The sequence below is a fragment of the Thunnus albacares genome, chromosome 2 (assembly GCF_914725855.1).
Source record: "Thunnus albacares chromosome 2, fThuAlb1.1, whole genome shotgun sequence".
Taxonomy (NCBI): Eukaryota; Metazoa; Chordata; class Actinopteri; order Scombriformes; family Scombridae; genus Thunnus; species Thunnus albacares.
The window spans coordinates 36,609,459-36,630,363 of NC_058107.1; the positions used below are offsets into that span (position 1 = coordinate 36,609,459).

The window sequence follows — 20,905 nt, forward strand, 5'->3', positions numbered from 1 at the left end:
CGCACACACAGCAGGGGGAGTCGGACACTGCTCCAGTAACCATGGCAGCATGACCCTCATCAACAATGCAGGCCTAGATCATGACTGGACCATCTATCACTGAGTGTGTGTGTGTGTGTGTGTGTGTGTGTATGTGTGTATGTGTGTGTGTGAGTAATCACAGTTAGAGAGAGTGGGATAGAGACAGTAACAGAACAAGAAAAGAAGAGATAGATATAAAGAGACTGTGTGTGTGTGTGTGTGTGTGTGTGTGTGTGTGTGTGTGTGTGTTCGGCCCAAATGGGAGTTCACAGTGGGAGTGAATCAGACTGAAACAAACAACTAAACAATAGCTGCGTGTCTGCTGGTAGAGAGTCTTTCTTCCATACAGCAGCAGATCTAATCTCACACTGTTTCTATTTACTGAGCTGCTAACATTATCTACTTATTATGTTTGAACCTACAGGACACTTCCAGTGTGATCACACTTCCTCCTCATGTCCTGCATCCCCTCTGGATCATTTTCCAGCTTTTATCCTGCTGGGAAAATACTACAAATATCTCATTGATCTTAAAGAAAGTATAATGCAGAGACACACTGTTATGACTCACAGGAGGTTGAGCTTAACACCAACACGGTTATTTATTGGAAGCTTTAATTTTAATAAGGTTATGATCTTGTGATATGTTTCTAAACTCCTGAATGTTATCAACAAATTGTTACTCAACTAAAATATTTCCCAGTGAGGCTCTCGGCAGGGTGTGTGCGCGCTGTGTCTGACACTGTAGAGGGCGCTGTGGACTGATCTACAGCAGCACACGGGAAGGCTGCTGTAGAAGAAGAGAGCAGGAAAACCTTAACGTGACGGGTCTGCAGGCTGTGCGTCGCCGCTGTACCGCGCACGTGCTGGTTTCTGTTGGTCTCGTCTTCATAAACATGTTGATTATTTGATTATCAGTGCGAGCTGGTCATCGACAGCAGGGTCACAAGAAGTCGGCGAGGCTGCAGGTCGCGACGTCAAATTTCTGTGACGTGATTACCTCACAAAGCTAATGTTGCATTCAGGCGTTTTTCTTGTCAAACTGGTAAAAATTTTCCAAGTTTTTCACAAAGGAAGTTGTCTTCAAACACCCGCCAACAAAGTGTAAACACCGGAGGTCAACACTACGAGTCGTGACATTTCATTCAAACATTTTATGGACAAGTGATAAATGTTGCAGACTTACAGTAAATCTCTGTAACATCCTGAGATTAACAAGAGGAAACAGCGGAGACTTCTGTTATTTACATCCTGCAGAGACAGAAATGATCCTGAACTGATTCAACCTGAGAATTAAAACCTGTTTAATACCTGGTCATCAGATATCACTTAAATACAATATTAAACAACTGGCCGGTGCACTGCGCACACTGGGGGTTGTACTGGATATACTGGTTAGGTCCTATCAATCGACTCACAAGAAGGCTACATATGTGAACGTAGGAGGATCTGTTACCCTTTGACTCTGCTGCTAATTCACATTCATTAACTCAGCTTAACTCACAGGACTGAGGGATGTTTCCTGTTCAAAAGTCTTTATTTGAGGCTCGTCCCTGTTGTGTGTGAACGTAGAGTGAAAACTGAGTTTGTGTTTGAAACGACGAGTCTCTTTGATCAGTCAGCAGTTGTGTATTGATGAGGCGACAGCAGAGACACTCTGAGCTCTAAGGTGATTAGCTGCTGTCTGTCTTCTGTCAATCACATTAACGACCCGATGAAGAGGCTGAGATCCCATTATTAAAGCTGCTTCTAATGACAACGAGCACGGACGCTATTAGCACTGTGACAATTAGCATTAGCACTGGTGCCGGGATTGTTACCATCATCATCATCATCATCACAGTAATCGCTATGACCGATACTTTCACTGTCAAACGAAGAACTGACATCATGACTATAATATCCACCGCCATCATCATCATCACCGTTGTCAGATAATTGATCGTTACCTCTACCATCACCATCATCAATGCCATCAATATCATTAATATTAACTGTCAAAACAAACAGTTATGAATCTGTTAATGAGCTTCAATGTTTATCACTAACAACCTGTTAAATGTCCCAGAAGAATGAAGTTAACTCCTTTACTGGACATTATTTATGTTTTATTCACTGTTTCATGCAGTTAAAACATCTTAATTAGAGAGAAACTGGTTTTAAACTCTGAATATAACAGTTCATCTTTGGGTTATTAGCACGATGTTGCCTCTCTGTTGTCTTTTATCAGATTTAACTCTACCAGCAGCCGTGTGAGAGGCACAAACTAACAAACACGTCCACGTTCCAGTAGAAACGTTTCTCTATGATGTCATTTGTGTCTCACTGTTAGTTGTTGAAACGTCAGCGCGGCGGTGCGACTGGGACAAATTCCCGTTCGCTGCTTGTACTCAGAAAATAAAGCGATTCTTATTCTGAAACCAATAAGACAAATCTCTGACATCAGTACCTTACAAATAGGTAAACACCCCAGAACTAGACTAAAACAAATAGACCAACATCTTCACCGCTCCAATAAATCACAAGCACCTACTGTACCCTGAGAGGATGTAGACAACACACACACACACATGCACAGAAGAATGTAATAAGAGTAAAATAGTGTAATATAAAATCGAAAAATTCTCACTTGCAGTTTTCCACATAAAAGGTGTCTCACCGTGGGGGTGGGTTCATTTATCAGCCGGCTGGTCTATAAGTTCACGCCTCAGTGGGCCGCACCACTATTTATTAGGTGGGTTTTCTATGAAGAGCTGCATTGATTGTGAATAGTTTAAGTTGATGAATGTGTGGATATTATTTATTAAGGCAGCAGGCCGGGAGATTAATGCCCGGTTATTGTTTATTACAGTGGAGAGAGGAGGAGGAGGAGGAGGAGGAGGTGAAGCATAAACACCTCCATCACACACACACACACACGGGGTGATGTGCAACCTAAATATTTGCACACACAAGCACATGCAAATACATTCTTGTGCGCAAATGAATAAAATCTTTGCAAATTTCTGCACATGTGCATACGTTACCACACACATGGTTCCAGTATCTGTGTTTGAGAGAACCTCATGAAAGCTCTACAGCACACCTGAGACTAACTCTACACTGAAGCTGGGAGCTATGACCCCCTGTGGAAGCGCAGGATAAGAAAACGTCTCCACTATGTAGAGCTGAGACAGCTCAGTGCATTGCAACTTTAACAAAAAAAAAGGCAAAAAGAGGAAACATCTGCATCAGTTTGAGTGCACATGTGTTGCCCTTTGAGGAAAAACTACAAATAGGTAAAACACAAGAAACATTCACCAATTTGACAATACATTTACAACATAAAAAAAAACACGATTCAAATATAAAAAACATGCCGCCAGTCGTACACAACATCAGAAGTTTCACTAAAACTGATGAAGATGCTGGTGATTAGCGAGAGGCTAACGCTAGATGAAGCCAACATGTCCAGTGGAACTGGAATCAATGCAATCTGAACGTCATTAACCAGTGGAAACTTCAGAGTGTTCGTCAGTGTTTTGGTGTGTGTCACAGACTCACTGCAACATCTGTGTTGGTTGAGTCTGCTTGCTGTTTGTCAGGTCAGGTCAGTTTCATATACAGTATACGGCGCAAACATCACAGTTTCTGCCTTTCAGACATTTACGATCTGTACAACAAGAAATGTGTTTGTTTTGCTCTTGTTTTACTTTTTGGCAAACATTTTTTAATGTGACGTACGTGTTGTATAAATGGTCGAGGTCTTTTCTTCATTCGCTTGAGTTTTTAAATGTCCTTATTTACGTTGCCACCGTAGCTCAGTAATAAGCCGTATGAGGGCATTCAGTCCCAACAGTAACAGAAACACAAGACTTACAAGACTTCAGCCAGTCAAACATGTAAACAAAACACCCTTCTCTTATGTTACTGCTGATGAGACAACTGATGCTATAAATCTCTCACAGTCTCTGCTTCTATTTCATTACTAATGTCCATTACAAACAAACCTGCTCAACTCGGGCAGCTACACTGAGCAGCATCTCTCTCGGTGCCCATAAGCAGCGTTACAGTCTGTTGACAGCACAGACAGTCAAATATGCTCAGAGTCAACACGGCTAACGTTACGACAGGCTAACAAAAACACTAAATAGACGCTTCGATCTGGTTCACATGCAAACTAATAATACTTGGTTTGGACGGGAGATGAGAGTGGAACCGGCTGCCATGTTGTTCCCACTTAGCCTCGCCTCTGTGTGTGTGTGTGTGTGTGTGTGTGTGTGTGTGTGTGTGTGAGATCTATAAAATTAGTCATTTTCAACACGTCTGTGAAACGCGGTTCAGGACAATAAACCTTGTGTGGCCTTTCAACACGGCGTACGGTAACACCAACAGAGTCGGTGTCAACGTGTCGCTGAGTCCACACCTTTAATACATGAGCTGATGATAGAGGCTGAATGCGTGTGTGACTCCGTCCGCATGGCAGCGCGCTCCTCACCGGCCCGGATTATTAAGACTACATGGGAATGAAGGTTCTTGGCAGACATTCCTGTTTTCATTTCATCACAGAGGGTCAGAGGTCAGAGAGGTGGTCAGGAGTGGAGAAAGCAGAGTTTGAAACTGCTCTTAACATGCCAAAGTTTTAAAATAGGCGACAACAATGCAAAAGAAAGTTAACGGCTTATTTGTTCAGCTGTGTGTGGCGTGGTGGAAGCTTCAAACTGCACCGCACTACAAACAACAAACAGACTTCTGTGTCCACCAGCTCTCAGTCAGATCACTATAAAGATACGCTCACATCACACTTCTGTCTTATGAATATTCTCTGTTTCATTTCTTCTGAAGCTCAAACGTTTCCTGTTTCTGTGTGATCTCCAGAGTTTGTCCTCGTCATAGTAAGACGCTGCTGCACTGTGTTTGGACACAGAGAGTTGATTTTTCTAGTGTGTTTTATAACCGTTTAAGTACATTATCACACTAACACACAACAAACTGTAACACTGATCTCATAAACTGTTAATATATATTTATTATGCGCATCAGAAACATGACATCACATCCTTTTTCGGGGCCAAGAGCGGAGAAATTTGTAGAAATATTTATATGTTCTCTGCGTTGGTTCTCTCCAGGTGCTCCGGCTTCCTCCAACGGACTAAAAACCAGTGACGTGTGTGTGAACGTGAGTGTGAATGTTTGTCTGTCTCTATAATATATGTTGGTCCTGTGATTAACTGGTAACCAGTCCAGGATGAACACATCGGCTCCACCTCCCCTACAAGCCTCTAGACGTTAAGCTGTTCAGAAAACGGATGGATGGAAACGTAATGTGACTGAACCTTAAAACAAGGGATTGTGGGAACGTTGTTTCCTTGTGGATTCAAAATAAAAGCCTCTATAAATGTTACAATGGTCCATTATAAAGCCACGCTGTCTTTTATTGTTTATTTTACTCTTTTTCATGTTACTTCATTCTCGTGGACTTTATTTCATTTATTTGTACTTTTAATTCTTCTGAACATTCATTTGATGTAAAGCACCTTGTCTGCACCTTTGTTTTGAAAGGTCTGAATAAAATGTATCATTATTATAGTAATTCAGTAATTCAATTAGCAAGCTGTGTTTAAAATGATAGCAGTATAACTGTTTATTTGATAACACAAACATGTTTGAAAAGATCCTATCAACCAGTTTTAAACTCGAATTCTACCAAGAGAACAACATTTCATCTATTTCCAAACACAACACTTGAATCACAGGTCATTTCCTGCTTCGTTTCAAGACACTGAGACAAATTCTTAGAAAATCATTTATAGAACAAGGCTGATGTTATTTCACTTTCCCGAGTGTAAGGTTGCTTTTTTGTGAGTGAGCTTATCCCCATATTTAAATGATTATCACGTCTCGCTACTCTCTGAGAGTGAGGCCATTCACAACAGCCAGTAACACTTCTGGCCTCTTGATGTGCTCTGACAACACGTTTAACTGACTCTTTTCACAACAAAATTCTTTGGGGAGGTGAGAAATGATCCTGGGCAGGTAGAGCTGTTGTTTGCTGAGCTTTAAAGTTAATTTTGGACTCCGCTGTGGATGTGTGTGTGTGTGTGTGTGTGTGTGTGTGTTTGCAGCGAGCAGTGATGCAGAGTGAAGTGTGTTGATTGACCCGTATGGAGTCGGTCTAATCCATATGGAGTTATATCTGCGCAGTGAGGACGACTCCTCTGTCCGCCTCGTATAAAGACATTATTCCCCCCGAGACCAGCAGCTATAAATCACTGCTCCCGCCTCGTCAATACACAATCAATGACTCTCTGAACACACACACACACACACACACACACACACACATATACTCTATGTATGTGCAGCACACATACAATCACTGGCAGACCAACGCGCAAATACAAAAAGTGTTATTTCTCCGACTCTCCTCTTCTTCTCCTTTGTCCTCCATCATCCCTCCGTCTTTGTTCCTTCCTCTCTTTCTTTGACTACAGTATATTGACCCACCTATTAAAGCACAGAGCTCACATAATGTCCTCTCATCAGCCAGATGTACTCATCAAATGAGCCCAGAACAAACACCGAGCAAACAGCCAATATCATGTCAACACAGAGAGTGCCTCGAGTGTTTTTGGAGGCTGTGGATTGTGGGTAGTGTAGTTTAATAAGTCATTAAAAGGAGAGCCTACCAACATTTTCATCCGCTGACGTTTCGGAAAGGACAATTTTACCAATTTACCATGTTGTTCTGTAGTGGTGCGTTCACTGGCAGCGTGTTCTTAGTTTATTCCTGCTTTTGGTTAATCTGACAAGCAGATTTAAGTGTGTGGTTTTACTGTAATCTGACCATATTACAAAATATACAAGAGATTATGGGTATGCGGATGATGATATTTGATCACTTAAAGTTAACCGCAACTGACACGGAAAAATCTGAAATTTCCTTCACTCCCAGCAGTATGCAGATTAAACAGCGGAGGACTGCATTATAGCGGCAAACTGACAGATAAAAATAGACTTTGAAGGAATTTCTAAAAGCCCGTCCATCACAGTGATGGATCGTTATTTGTTACTCCTGCGGCTACACGCTGAAAAAAAAAAAAAGAAATAAGTCATTTTTCAACACATCTGTGTGTCCAGCAGGGACAACACACATCTGTGTTAGTGTTAAATGCAAATATACATCCACACTGTCGGGTGATACGTCTCTATAAATGGAAACTGTTTAGCAACACACACAAACAGTCTGGTTTGAGCCTGACACGCAAACATTTTGAGTTAATTATGTTTTAAAGAAATGAACTTTCCACTGATCTTAAAACATTTTAACATCAATAAATCATTTGTATTTTGATATTTTTGTCTGATTACTACAAAAATAATGAAGACCATTACTGGAGTATCAGATTCTTATATTTAGTTGTTTTGAGGAGTAAATCAAAGTAAAAGCTGTCAGATCTGAGAGCAACAAATCATTTGTAAGCGTGTAGTTTCAGTTGCAGTACGGTTGTAGAGATGGTTTGTATTTAGGGAGGCACGATATTGGATTTTTTGCTGATATCCGATATGCTGATATTTCCAACTCATTGTGGCCGATGCCGATATCAATATATGCACATATTTTTTTCCAGCTGGCTGAGGAAGCTATTATACATGCAATCACAGATTGTATGATCAAGAAAGACAATATATGAAGGAAGAATTTAGGAAGACTGGAGTTCAGGAGCTCAGCATTAAAACTTTAATGAACCTGTCAAGTGGGAGCAGCAGTAGAGTTTTCATTGAGTTTATTAGACAGACAGGATTAATGTGTAGGATTTAATCTCTGGTCCACACTCCGGACCAGAAGGTGGCGGTAATGCACCTAATACGCTGGTTGCCAACCGCCGTTATAAACCAAAAAGATTTTTTTTTTTTCCAAACAGAGTGGTACATCCTGTCAGCCGAGGTGTTTCCTATCTGTGTAGCCGAACACGGCAGCTCCTCAGTGGACTATTTCATCCTGACGGTCCCGGTGTTTCCTCCGCAGGCTCGACTTCACTCAAGCTGCCCATCAGATCAGCTGCTTCTTCCCACTTTAACCTGAATAACAAACCGGGGCTAACGTTAGCTGAGAGGCTAGCAGAGTGTTAGCAGCAGCATGACCGGAGGGAAGCACAGACAGCTAGCCTCCGTTAGAAGAAGCAGCTGATCTGACGGGCAGCTGAGTGAAGTGGAGCCTGTGGAGGAAACACCAGGACCGTCAGGGTGAAACAGTCTGTGGAGGGAAGCAGAGTCAGGCAGCGGAGGAGAAGGAGACATATCGGCCTCTCATAATCATTTTAGAGCTTATATCGGCCGATACCGATGACGTGCTGATAATATCACGCATCCCTATTTGTATTTGATTTAACTCTATGTGAGAAGATATTGATGCTGTTGATTACCCACAATGCTCCTCTCGCCTCAAAACTCCCAGCGAGTCGAGCGATCTGCCCAAACAGAGAAACACTCAACTAAAATCATTTAACAATCCCTGAGAAAGAATTACAGACGATATCATTAACAGTTCAGTTAGTAATGAGAAGAAACAGGTGGTTTATACACTTTATATATGTCAAAATATACATGTATTTTTCTTAAATGACTCCTGAGGATCCTGTCTGTAAACATGTCAGGAAGTGACTTTAAAAAAAACCAAAAACCAACAGAAGAACTCATCATTAGAGTTCATCACTGAAGGCTAATTGGACTGGTCTCTCAGACAGACGACCTTCTTAATTAGAAATTAAAGCTCACTTCAATAAAAACTGACAGATAATGTTTGTAAAGATCCAACAATGAAGGTCAGACTCTGCTTCAATAAACAAATTCAACCACATACAGATAATCAGTGATAATTGAAAGTTAAGTGGCTAATTAAAGTTTAACATCAATTAGTAATCAGGGAGTCGTACTGTAAACGCTCATTAGTCTGCAGTCCCACACGTCGGATGGAAAACACTGACGATGATGTTCTTCTTCTTATTCTACTTTTGATGTGTATTTTTATTTCTATTAGATTAAAGAGAAAATGAATGTAGAGGATGTATAACATTAAATCACCTGTTTATTCCCGACTCATTCTAAACGCCTCCACTGTTCTCTATATGAGCCTAAATGTACATGTAGGATCTTCCTTGTTGAAGTGACTTATGTCGCCCTCCTCTCTCCTGTGAGGTGCCATCATTTAAACTGCATGTTTTTAAAGTCTGAATATGTGAATCATTGCCTCCTCACTGCTTACAGTCCTGTCTTGTCAAAGTAAACTGTGGATGACAGAACAAGCTAAATATAAAACTGTTTAACTGAAATTAAATAATACATTTTCCAAGTAATCAAATGTAATCCTTCCTCCCAGTGTTAATTGTTCAGTTATCTCTTGCTCTGTGTGTTTTAATCCTCTTTTCTCTTCCTGTAAAGTGTTAAATATTTCTGATGACTCATGTTGAGCTCATGTTGAGCGGGTGTATACATAAAAAGATCCAGTCAAAATGTGATTCAGGCCCAACAGCTAACCTCACTCATGATAAAAATGTTGTGATCTGAGTCATGTCGTGAGTCAGAGATGTGTGTTTGGATGTCAAACATTTCCAAAACAGAGTAGCTCAAGTCTAGTTTACAGTTTTCTCTCCTTCCTCCTCCTGATCGGACAGGTGACAGACGGCATTCCTGCGTTTTAATGATCCAATCACTTGATAAAGATGAGATCTAAATCTCTCTTGTGACGAAAACCCACATATTCTGTTTCACTCAGAAATACGTCACATTACAAAAGCTAAAGATGTTCTAACTGTGTTTCAGTCAAAATATCAATAAACAATCTTCAATAACGTCTAAATGCTGAAAGCTGTTGAACTGTTCTACAGGTTCTCTGGTAGGAAAACAGTTTAACTCTTATGTGATTACTGTAGTTCTCACATGAGTGATACTATATGCTAAATATTAAAGTGTATCTCTTAAGTGGAGCGGAGCAGGTGGAGCCAAACGCAGGAGATTATTTATTCTGGGATTGTGAAGGCAAAAACAAAGCTGGCAGGTCGAAAGCAAAACTGAACAACAAACCAGGACTTAAATAGAAATGGAACTAACGAAGGAATGGGGAACAGGTGACCAAAGTGAGAACAGCTGATAGGCTGAGGGGAACACTGGGAGCAGGGAAGGGCTGACAGGTGTGTAGCTGGGAAAAGGAGGGAAACTGAGAGACAAAGAACAGACACACCCACACAGACAGACTGGGAGGCAGTGGGAAAACACCAGGAAGACACAAAGAATAGACTAACTAGTAGAGGCAACTAAAATCATTATAATCTTATAATCAACTCAGATAAGCCTTCTCCCATTCAGTGCAGTCTAAACAAACAGGGAGAAAAACACAGATCAGTACCGTTATCCAGACACTGATACATAATCACTTGGAATGTGAATCTGCTTGATAGCATCAAACCTGTTAGCTCAGTGAAACCAGCCTGAAACACCTTCACGGAGCAAAGAGCAACAGTACCTGAACTGATCCTTACATATAACCTGGACCTCATCTCAGTCCAGTTCAACAAACAGGGAAAAAAGTCTGACAGCATCTGGTGGACTGGTGGACTGGGACAGAACCATAACAATCTCTGGGAAACTGAAGAACCATTTGCTGCAGCCAAATCATGGACAAGGCACTGCTAGATGACTAAAACAAATGACAAAATTAACATTTAATTCCTCTTTACGGTCAGCTCTGTGATGATGTACGATCTCAATCAGCTGTAAACCTTCTGTCGTCTGATATACAAGCGTGATTATATTCATATACACATACATGCTTTATTCAGACACAACATCAACTTCCTGAATGAGACCTTAATTGTGGACCTCGGAGATCAAAGTGCTTAACAAAAATAGCCCGTTTTCACTAAAAGCACTAATGACTGTTTTAAACACTAGTGCAGTAAACACATCAATCATAAAGCAGTGGTTATTAATTCAGTTCTTTGCTGTGGTTTATACTGCATTGCTTTTGTAATATGTCAAACCTATAAGTGGAAACGCAGTCGTTAATGTTCAGATATTTTTTTCCTGATTCATCACTCATCACCATCAAAAAAACTTAAACAGTATCCTGCATCCTGACACCAGTTTAAAACTGAATCGAAGGCACTTCCAAGGCCTCATCGATGTAAACAAACTGCTCCTCTGATGATGGATTTTGTTGAAATGACACAGAGGGGGGAAAAAATGACACGGAAGAAGAAAAAGTTCAGAAAAACAAACAGTCAGCAGAAAAAAACAAACCTGAAAGAGATGGAGCTGAGAGGTGTGTGTGGTGTTTTTTTAAGCTGATATAAAGAGCCATCAGTCTTCAGCTCCAAATGTTCCCATCATCTAAACATCAATAAATATGTATGAAGGGAGAGAGGGAGGGCAAGAGAGAGGGGGAGAGAGGCGCTAAAAAAATGATGACGGAAAATAGAGAGAGGTGAAAGTCAGGCTCCTTTATTCACAGAGCAGCCGTACTGGTTTAATGTCTTAAGAATGAAATCTGCCTCTTCAAAGATGCACAGATGGGTGATTAAAATAAAACCCAACATTACGTGTAATGTAAAGTGTTGTTCCACCACAAGCCTCCAGAACAGCTTCAGTGCTCTTTGTCCTGTGTGGAACTCTACTGGAGATGTTTTGATGATGATGGTGGACAGTGCTGTCTAACATGGTGCTCCTCTATAACCACCTAAAGGACCTGCATGATCTTCTTAATGGCTGCTAAAGCCTCCTTAAGGACCACCAGAACCTCTTCAATGACCACAAGCTTCATCTATACGTCCTCTAGAACTGCCACAACAAACACTATAACCATTTCAAGGACCTGTGGAACTTCTCCACATATAAAACCCAGACAACCACCTGAATGACCATGAGAGCCACCTGAAGGACCTCTAGAACCTCTTCAATGACAGTTAACAACCTGTGAACCACCTTAATGATCACAAGGACCACCTACAAGATCTAAAGTACCTCCTGAATGACTTCAACAACTTCCTACAGAACCACTAGAACCACTTTCAACACCCCAAGGACCACCTAAAGGACTTATATAATTTCCTCAATTAACACAGTAACCACCTAAGGGCCTGTGGAACTTTCTCACTGATTGCTAGAACCTCCTATATCAGAACCACCTATAAGACCCTAAGAACCACCTAATGGACCTCTAGAGCCTCCTCAATGACCACTATAAGCCTGTTGGACCACCAAAACCACCTTAATAACCACAAGAACCACCTACAGGACCAATCACAACAAGCTCTTAAAGGACAATTACAACCATCTAAAGTACACCAAGAACTTCTTCAATGATCACAAAAACCTCCTAAAGGATCAGTACTACCAACTACAGAACCCCCCAAAACCACCTTAATAACCACAAGAAATACCTGAAGGACCACAAGAACCAGAAGTCTTTATCTCAACGTTTTGTGGCGTCTTTAGAGCATACACTGATTTAAAACCAAAATATTGAGATTTCTGAGATAATTTAATATATATGTTGTAGATTTAATAACTACAGTTTTGATGAGGTTTTGACAGCGTACCTATGGCTTAGACTCATGGCTGCTATGTAAGACTAATTAAGGAAATCCATGATGGGAAAATTCTTTAGTTGCAGCTGAAGAATTTAAGAGATTTCCATCGTCATCATGTGATCCTCTGAGGATGATCTGATGCTTTGATTGACAACATGGAGTTAAGCTGGAGGGTCCTTGACTGATAATTCAATTTATTGCTGGTCAGGGGGCAGCCCTAGAAAATACATCGCCTGGCTGGTGGTAGAGCTTAAAAAAGGGGTCGGGGCTTTGGGTTTTTATATGGGCAGAGTGATGCTGTGATGGGCATGCTGGTCTAACCCCAGTCCACATGACTGTGAGGTACAATGGGGCCTTACAGCTCCAGGACTCGGGACTGTTTGGCTTGTTCAGCTGAATTTTATCTGCTCCTCTGTCCCATAAAACCTTCCTATTGACAGGCAGCTCCACATCGACCCTCCCTCCCCCCTCCATATCCAGCCCACATTTTTCTTCCCTATGAGTATTAGTTTATTGAATAAGTGGCATCTGTTTTCCTGGCCCCGTCACCGTAAGGCGAGGTATTTCTCACTGACGCACAGCGCTGATTTATACGCCGCTCTGACTCTCCCTGCAAAAAATAAAGCTAAGCAAAAAATTTCCAATACATCCTCCGTCCCCCACCCTGACACACACACACATACACACACACACACACACACACACACACACACACACACACGCAGTCTTCCTCCATCCATGCTGTGTATAATTAAGTTGGCAGATCTTTATACACACTCCAACACTTTTACACTCTCTTCAGTCTTCACACAAACTCCCACTTTCTGTCACACACGAATAGTGTGAAGATGAGACGACCAAAGTCATAAATAAAAACTAAACGTCTGGTTTGCCGTCTTCCTCTGAATGCTGTGTCATGTTCACAATGTTGATGGATCGTCCATACATACAGTAGTAGTATTCCTGGCTATATTACAAAAGATATACAGATATGGATGTTGTATATGGTCATTTTTGCTTCCTTAACAAAAAGGAAAAGGGGGTAAAAATCTCGTTTAAGACATCAGAATTTACAAGAAACAATCCTGTAACGAGCTCGATTAGGCCATTTAGGAAAGAAGGAAAGAGGGGAGAGAGAAAGAAAATATAGAATTTGTGCATCCAAGGACTGTAACAGTGGCTACTAATGTTGTATATACATTTCTGCACAGTGCTTTCCTAAAAGACAAAATCTTGATGTTATCATTCATTAAGTTCAAAGAATAAATTAATCGTCCATCAAAGCAGATTTGTAGCCAAAAATTTGATCAGTGTGTCCCAGAAGTCTAATATGAAACATTAATACTCGGTTTTGGACCCACTGTGCACAAAACAGTCTGGAGAAAGTCGACTTTTATGGAGCTATAAAAAGACACAACTTTGGTAATTTCTCAAAACGTAAATGGGATTCATCTTAAATTTGTGTTAGAAGAGATACTTTAACAGTTTCTTAATGTCCAGTCGATACAGCTTACGACTCTTTATCACTTACAAATTGTGTTCTGTATTGAAATTCTCCTGGTGGGAACTCTTACCTATATGTTAATACAAGACTTTAGAAATGATGTCGTACCTGTCAGGGTTCTGTGGACAGACGTGCATCTGCAGCAGGATCCTCTGGGTGAAGGTTTTGAAGCACTGGCCGCACTTCCACAGGTGCCAGTCACTGAACTCGCTGCTCAGCTGGCTGGTGGAGGTCGGGCTCGCCAGAATCCGCTGATTCTTTGACCCCAACTGGCTGAAACTGGAGTCCGACTGGACGGCGACCCCGACCTTGTCCAACAGAGAGAAACTCCTAGAGCAGGCGGCGTGGGGGAAGACCATGGAGCGCATGAGCGAGGTGGAGGGTGTAGAGGACGAGGAGGACGAAGAAGAAGAAGAAGGTTTGCCGTTCTTGCTGAAGGGTTGGAGGGATTCCTGCCTGGTCATGGCCTCCACCACTGTGGCTGGGACATTTACTGGTGACAAAAAAAAACCCCAAAAGAAAACAAAATGGCAGCTATGAGTTGGTTACCCAGAAATTTGGTGGTTTTTGAATGAAAAAGAATGAGTTATGAGAAAGACATTCAGAATAAAAGTCCTCCAAAGTGAGGAAAAACAGTGTTCAAGCAAGAATAAGGGAGAAAGTGGAGACAAAACCACAGTGCACTGCACAACTGAACTCTGGGTTATGCTGAACTTGGTGACATTAAAATCATGATAACTGCAAGCCAACAGCAGGCTCACTAAGACAGGCTTCAGCCAGGGACTCCAGCAGTTTAACACTTTACGTCATCTGTGCACAAGTTCAATCAGGTGTTGTCTGGTGTGGACCTCGGCATTATATAGCATATTCAATAGGTGATCTTAGCTGCAGCGACACGGCTGGTGCAATCTGTAATATCAGGTACAGCTCAACAGGGAAACACTCTGTCCCAAGTCCCAAGATCCTCCAGGTCAGGGTTGGAAGAAGACTGCTAGTCTAAGGAGGCCTAAAACAAGTCAAGTGCTAAATGCAAAAACTTTTTGACTTTGACCTGTTGCCACTAAATCCCGGATCTGGATCCTGGAAAATGGGACAGACCCGTACTTAGTTCAAAGCAATTTTTGAGGTGGCCTTCTACGTGTTTAAGTTTCTTTGTTTCTTCTATCTGTTGTTGTTGTTGTGATGGAAACAGAAAGCCAAGAACACATTGTCCTAGCTGAGGCCAGAGCCGCCTGGCTAGCCCTGGGCAAACTGCAGCTCCTGATTCCAGTGAATGGAATTATGGGTCTAGTTATGCTGTTTGGAGTCTGTGAATTAGTACAGTTACAGTGACATACTGTTCCCCTCTCACTGCCAACATAAATGATTCTCAAACTATGGCTCAGGGCCCAGTTGGGCCTCAAGCCTGTTTCTGTTGAGTTTTTATTTACTCGGACACAACTACAACTTTTCCTTTTACTACTGTTATCACTAGTCTTACTACTACTATCATTTATATGTCCCCTTCTACTGAGAATACTGCCATTACTTCTAGTGCAACTACTACCATTACTACAACTTCTAATACTACTGCTAGTACAAAGCTAGAAGAGCTAGTCTAGGCAGAACACCCATTATAAAATTATTAGTACTACATCCACTGCTACAATTACTACTGCTACCACTAGACTACTGCAATTGTTACTACTGTTATTACCACTGCTAGTAAGGCAAATGTAACTATTGTGCCCAGTCTGCCTATGTGTGTGTGATACTACCTTGGTGCGTGTGTACTAATCTGTGCTGTCTTTAAGGTGGATGAGAAAATGAATTGTGATGGCCAACCTGATCTGGAGCACCTGGGCTCAGTAGGATATACAGGGCTGCCAAGTTTTGACTTCAGCTTGGCATGAGATTTGCAGGGGGGGGGGGCCATGTCAGCGGCTCTTGGTCGGGGGGGGGGGGGCGGGGGAAGCTGACTCTGAGCAGCACGCATGGGAATAAATAATAGATTTCTGTATATTTCTCATTTTCCCCTGCTGCTGCTGCTGCTGCTGTTGTGCTGTGCTGCTCTGTCTTGTCTGTCTGTGCGCTGTCAGTGTCCTCTTTCTGCAGCTGCAGTGTTATCAGTTATGAATTGTTTTTCACTGCGTGAGAAATTTGGATGTGTGGCGTGAGAGTGTGTGAAAAGTGTCAATTGTGTGAGTCTCACAGTTGATGAGTGAGACTTGGCAGCTGTGGATATAAAAGCCCCAGTAATCAGTGTGGCTCTCTGTCTTCTTCCCTGACTATCACCCCTTTACTTTTGTTTGGCTTTTGCTCTTACATCCTACAACATCCTACATCACCTTCTGCACACATCCAATGTTATGCTACTGATGTCACTGACATCACACTTCACATTCCACTTTACTTCAGTTCACTCTCTTTATTATAATAAATCTTAATTTGCTGGCATCTTTGGCGTCTCCATGTTTTATTTTTATTCTTACTTTAATTACACAGTGTATTCATCCTCTGTGTATCATATTCTTTTTATGTGGTGCTCATAATCCTATTTGTTTTATGAGGCACTTTGTTTCTGTTTTGGTAAGTGCTTCGAGCACAGAAGCAGGGAAGATAAATGTATTAAGCAGATAAGATGAACAGATTTAGGATACAGAAGTGTTGCTGGTGAATAAAACAGACAAGTAAAATGACAGTAACAGGAAAAAAACACATTATATAAATGTGTGTAAATTTGATTTTGGGTGAACCAGCTGATGCCAGCTGTCCTCACTTGACCCAGAATTCAGCTGTGTTCTGTTCTGTGGTCTGACTGACTGCCAGACCTGGACTCAATAACCCTTCCTTATGTTTGAAATGACATTAAGATGGCTTGTCTTACTTTAACTCACTGTGGATGGTTTCACTTTTCATTTCGTAAAACTGGTTTGTTTGGGGAAAAAAAACAAAAAAAAACTTGGCATGTGGACTGGCAGGAAGTCAAATCATCTGACTCATCTGGGAATTTGCACCCCATTCACTACCAACAGTGACTGTTAAAGTTGACCATGATTTTTCTCTAACCCTGAGTAATTTTAGTTCAACTTCAACCAGACTTAAAACGCGGTGGCAGATCAGGAAAATGCTCATATTGGTTCTTCTGGAAGGCAACGACAAATAACAAATTCCATCACTTAGTTAGGAAGATTTGTGGGGTTCAGTTGTGAGGGGCAAGTATGGGGAGTCGTGCCTATTTTTGTTTGTTATTACCACTTCATTCGTAGTAGTCAAACACTGCTGTGAAACCATTTTCCTTCCATCGTATCCGCAGTACATCTGGCTCTTTCAGGCATGTGCTGTCACATGAGAAGCACTGTCACCAAGTAAGGTGGATGATAGATCAACAGCTGCATATGAAATCAATGTAATGATGTACTTTAGGCAACAAATATGAACCACAGAGTCCTAAACTTGTCTCACTGGTTCCCAACAATAAACTGCTCCCTATAATGATGAGAGAACTCCTTTAATACTGTTGCTCAACAAAACTGGCATTTGAATATAATTTGACTGATGGTTGAACTTATGTTTCCACCACACATGACTTCTCTCCCTACACAGGTCAGTAAATGCTTTGCTCAACTGTTAGTGAGGGTGGATAGAGCAACATTTTTTACTGTTTTCAAACATTATAGAAATACACAGCCTCTCTCTCTAACACTGCTGTGCTACACCTCTGCAGTCGGGTCGTCATAACCATTTCCCATCTTTCATCAGCTCACCTCTGCCATCAGGCCACCAGGCTCCATTGATCCTCTAATAACCTTATGAGGAGATAATTACACCATTTGTAAGTTGCCCGACGGCGCTATCGACGGCCGCGTTACGCGCCGCTCGCCCACACTTAATTCATTTTGCTACAAACATCGCATATACAAAAAATGCATGTCAATAAGGTTTGGGCTGCGCATGAAATGCATCATCAAAATGGGAGAATTATGCAGATGCAGTTTGCAACATTGCAGAGTCTGTGTTTTCTTTCTTTGTAAAGGGGTGTGTCTCCTCCAGAGGAGGAGTGACATGAATCTAAACTAAGCACAGCTGACAGTCTCCGTGATGGAGCAGAGAAAGTTTTTACAGCCAATTTTCAAGCTTAAAGGAGGTCTGAGTGTTTATACTGAAGAAAATTTGGGTGGAGTATCATCATCTATCTCTGTATCAGTCTTACTGTTCATTTATCAGCTCCAGCCTTATTTTAACACTCCTCCTCCTCCTCCTCTTCATTATTAGAAGCCTCCATCCTGTATTTTCTTTTCTTTCAATCTTTGTCCTTTTAGTTTGACAGCGTGTACATTACATTGATCGACATGCAGAATTAAGTGTAACTGCTTCACAGAAAAAACACAAAAGTTGATCCAGAAACTATTTTAGGGATGTGGGACGGAGCCAGACACCACCCGAAAAACATCTGTGCAGAAACAATGAACAACATGATGTCCTCAAAATCACAAGATCCATTTACAGAACTGATTTATGCTACAATCCACCCTACTGTTGGAATAAACTGCAGCTCAGCTTCAAGTGGAGACACTCCTTCCTTCCTCTGGAGGATTTTACAGTTTTACTGCCTGACATTTATTCTGTCATTGTTTGTACCGATCTTGTGTGTTATGTAATCTTTTCTCGGGTCACTCTTACAAAAGACAGCTTGATATCAATTAGATTTCCTGGATATATAAAACTTAAATAACTAACTAGATTTGAGCACAATTCAAACTGTCTTCAGTCACTATTTAAAGGCACAGACATGACTGGCATGTTATGTTCCTCACAGGACTGAAATTATGTTCACTCGTGTTCTATTAATGTGCTGAAAAAAAATGTATATTGAATATTGTTTTAATCAAGTTTTTTCTGTTTTTGTTACTGTCACCAAAAAAGAAAAGAAACCTCTCGTCAGTCTCTCGGTTCATACTGAAGATATAAATCTAAAAAAAAAAATAAAATAAAAAAACAGCTCATAATTCTTTTTATTTCATTTTTAAACAGTAATTTCCTAAAACAGCTGATGACTGCGGTCTTTAGCAGACGTTACTCAGACAGGAGGAAATGATGTATTTGTCAGGGACTATTTTCAGTGGAGGATGAATCCATATTTGGTGCTCTGAGTACTCTGGCTAGCAGGATTGAATCAGCCTTATCTTTAAAAATGATACTTCTATTTTATGTTTATAGATGTATTGTTATATTGAAGACCATAAACTTTAACTTACTAAACGGGACAAAGTTTGACTTTGAGGAGGCACAGACACAAACAGAGTCTCTCTCTCTCTCTCTCTCTCTCTCTCTCTCTCTCTCTTTACTGGCATGAAGTACAGTTCAGATTATGTTGCCAAAGCCTTTGTTAGTAATCAATAATGCTACGTTACTAGATAATAAAGTCTTATCAAAATCAATAGAGGCAATTACTATAATGGTAATAATAATATGTCAAATAAAGAAGAGGTGTAAATATGAAGAACAGAGCAGTTTACTGCAGCGCTGGACAAAACAGAACAAGACCTCACTCTCGCTCTCTTTTCCTTATCTTTCTGTACTCCTGTGAACTCTTCCTCCTCCTCATCCTGTTGTCTCGTTTCTTTGTTATTATCTTCTTTATTACACTTTTCTCTCCTTCCTCTTATTTCTCCTGTCTCCACTTCTCTCTTGTTCCATCTAACTGTCAATCAAATTTTAAGCAAAGTTTTGAAATGCTGCACAAAAAGAGAGAATGCAAATTAAATTTCCATCAACTGGTTTGGAGCAAATAAACTCGGCTACACAAAGCATAGCTGGTGGTATAGACTATGTTACGCACGGCTGTAATAAACAGAGTAGAAGAAGAAAAGGTCACCTTCACCATCTACCAGAGAAAAATGGAGAGAGCTCTTCAGGAAGTTGTTTCAGTTGGGAAAGCTGTAATTGTGTAATTGTAATTGTTTCCATCTCCCATTTAGCACATTAACTGTTTTTTGAAAAAGAAAAAAAAACACCTCAAGCGAGCGTAAAAGCTTATTTTGCAAAGTTTTATTGGAATTTTGCATCAACCTTTTCTGATGTGATACTTCAAAAAGTGCATTAAAATACGCTGATGGAAACACGGCTGGTGATGCCTTTTTCTATTCTCCTCTTTAGATTAAGTTCCTCTCTACATGACTGTTGCTGCTAAATGCTGCAGGAGGAGGAGGAGGAGGAGGAGTAAGGAGACAGGAGGAGTATGAAGAGGAAGAAAAAAAGGACAATGAGGAGCCCACCCGATGTGATTTTTTCTTTTCTGTCGGTTCACATGTTGTTGTTGTTAGGCGGCGGCCAGGCTGCGCAGCGTCAAGCCGACAGGCCGTGATTGGATGGAACGTGCATGAGAAAACAACCACAGGGTGTGTGTGTGTGCTTTGATAGTGTGTGTATGTGTGTGTTTGGAGGGTGTGTGTATTTTCTTTGTTGTGTGTTGGCGTGCGGTTTGGCTCTAATGTGTTCTCTGCTCCTCTTTAATGTGTGTTTGTGCCTATGGATTCTTCTGTGTGTGTGTGTAAAAGCAAGTGTTTCGGGGAATGTGTGTTTTTATGTTGTGTGTGTTTGATGTGTGTATTTTAATTGAAATGAATAAAGCCTTACTGTTTTTTTGGGGGGGGGGGTTCTTGTAAACGAACAGGTTGTTTACATTGAGTGTTACTGTTGAGGTCTAACAAAAAGCACTGAATACATTTCCTTCCCCACAAAACAACTATTCTAAATCCTGCATTGTTTCCATCTATGTTTACTAGCTTGCAGTCTTCTTCTTCTTCTCTTCTGTCTTTGTTAGCGCACTGCTG

General features: G+C 41.1%; 1 protein-coding gene across 10 annotated transcripts in view; it reads right to left on the minus strand.

The window, feature by feature from the left end:
- The window catches only part of prdm6 (PR domain containing 6), a 132,877-nt gene that overhangs the window by 21,987 nt on the left and 89,985 nt on the right, over positions 1 to 20,905 (minus strand). For all 10 annotated transcript variants that reach the window (XR_006398791.1, XR_006398792.1, XM_044333253.1 and 7 more), the window contains one exon: positions 14,199 to 14,583. Coding sequence is in view for 8 of the 10 variants with exons in the window: in XM_044333253.1 (XP_044189188.1) it covers positions 14,199 to 14,583 (385 nt within the window). In the remaining 2 variants the exon portion in view is untranslated. The remainder of the gene's footprint in view (positions 1 to 14,198; positions 14,584 to 20,905) is intronic.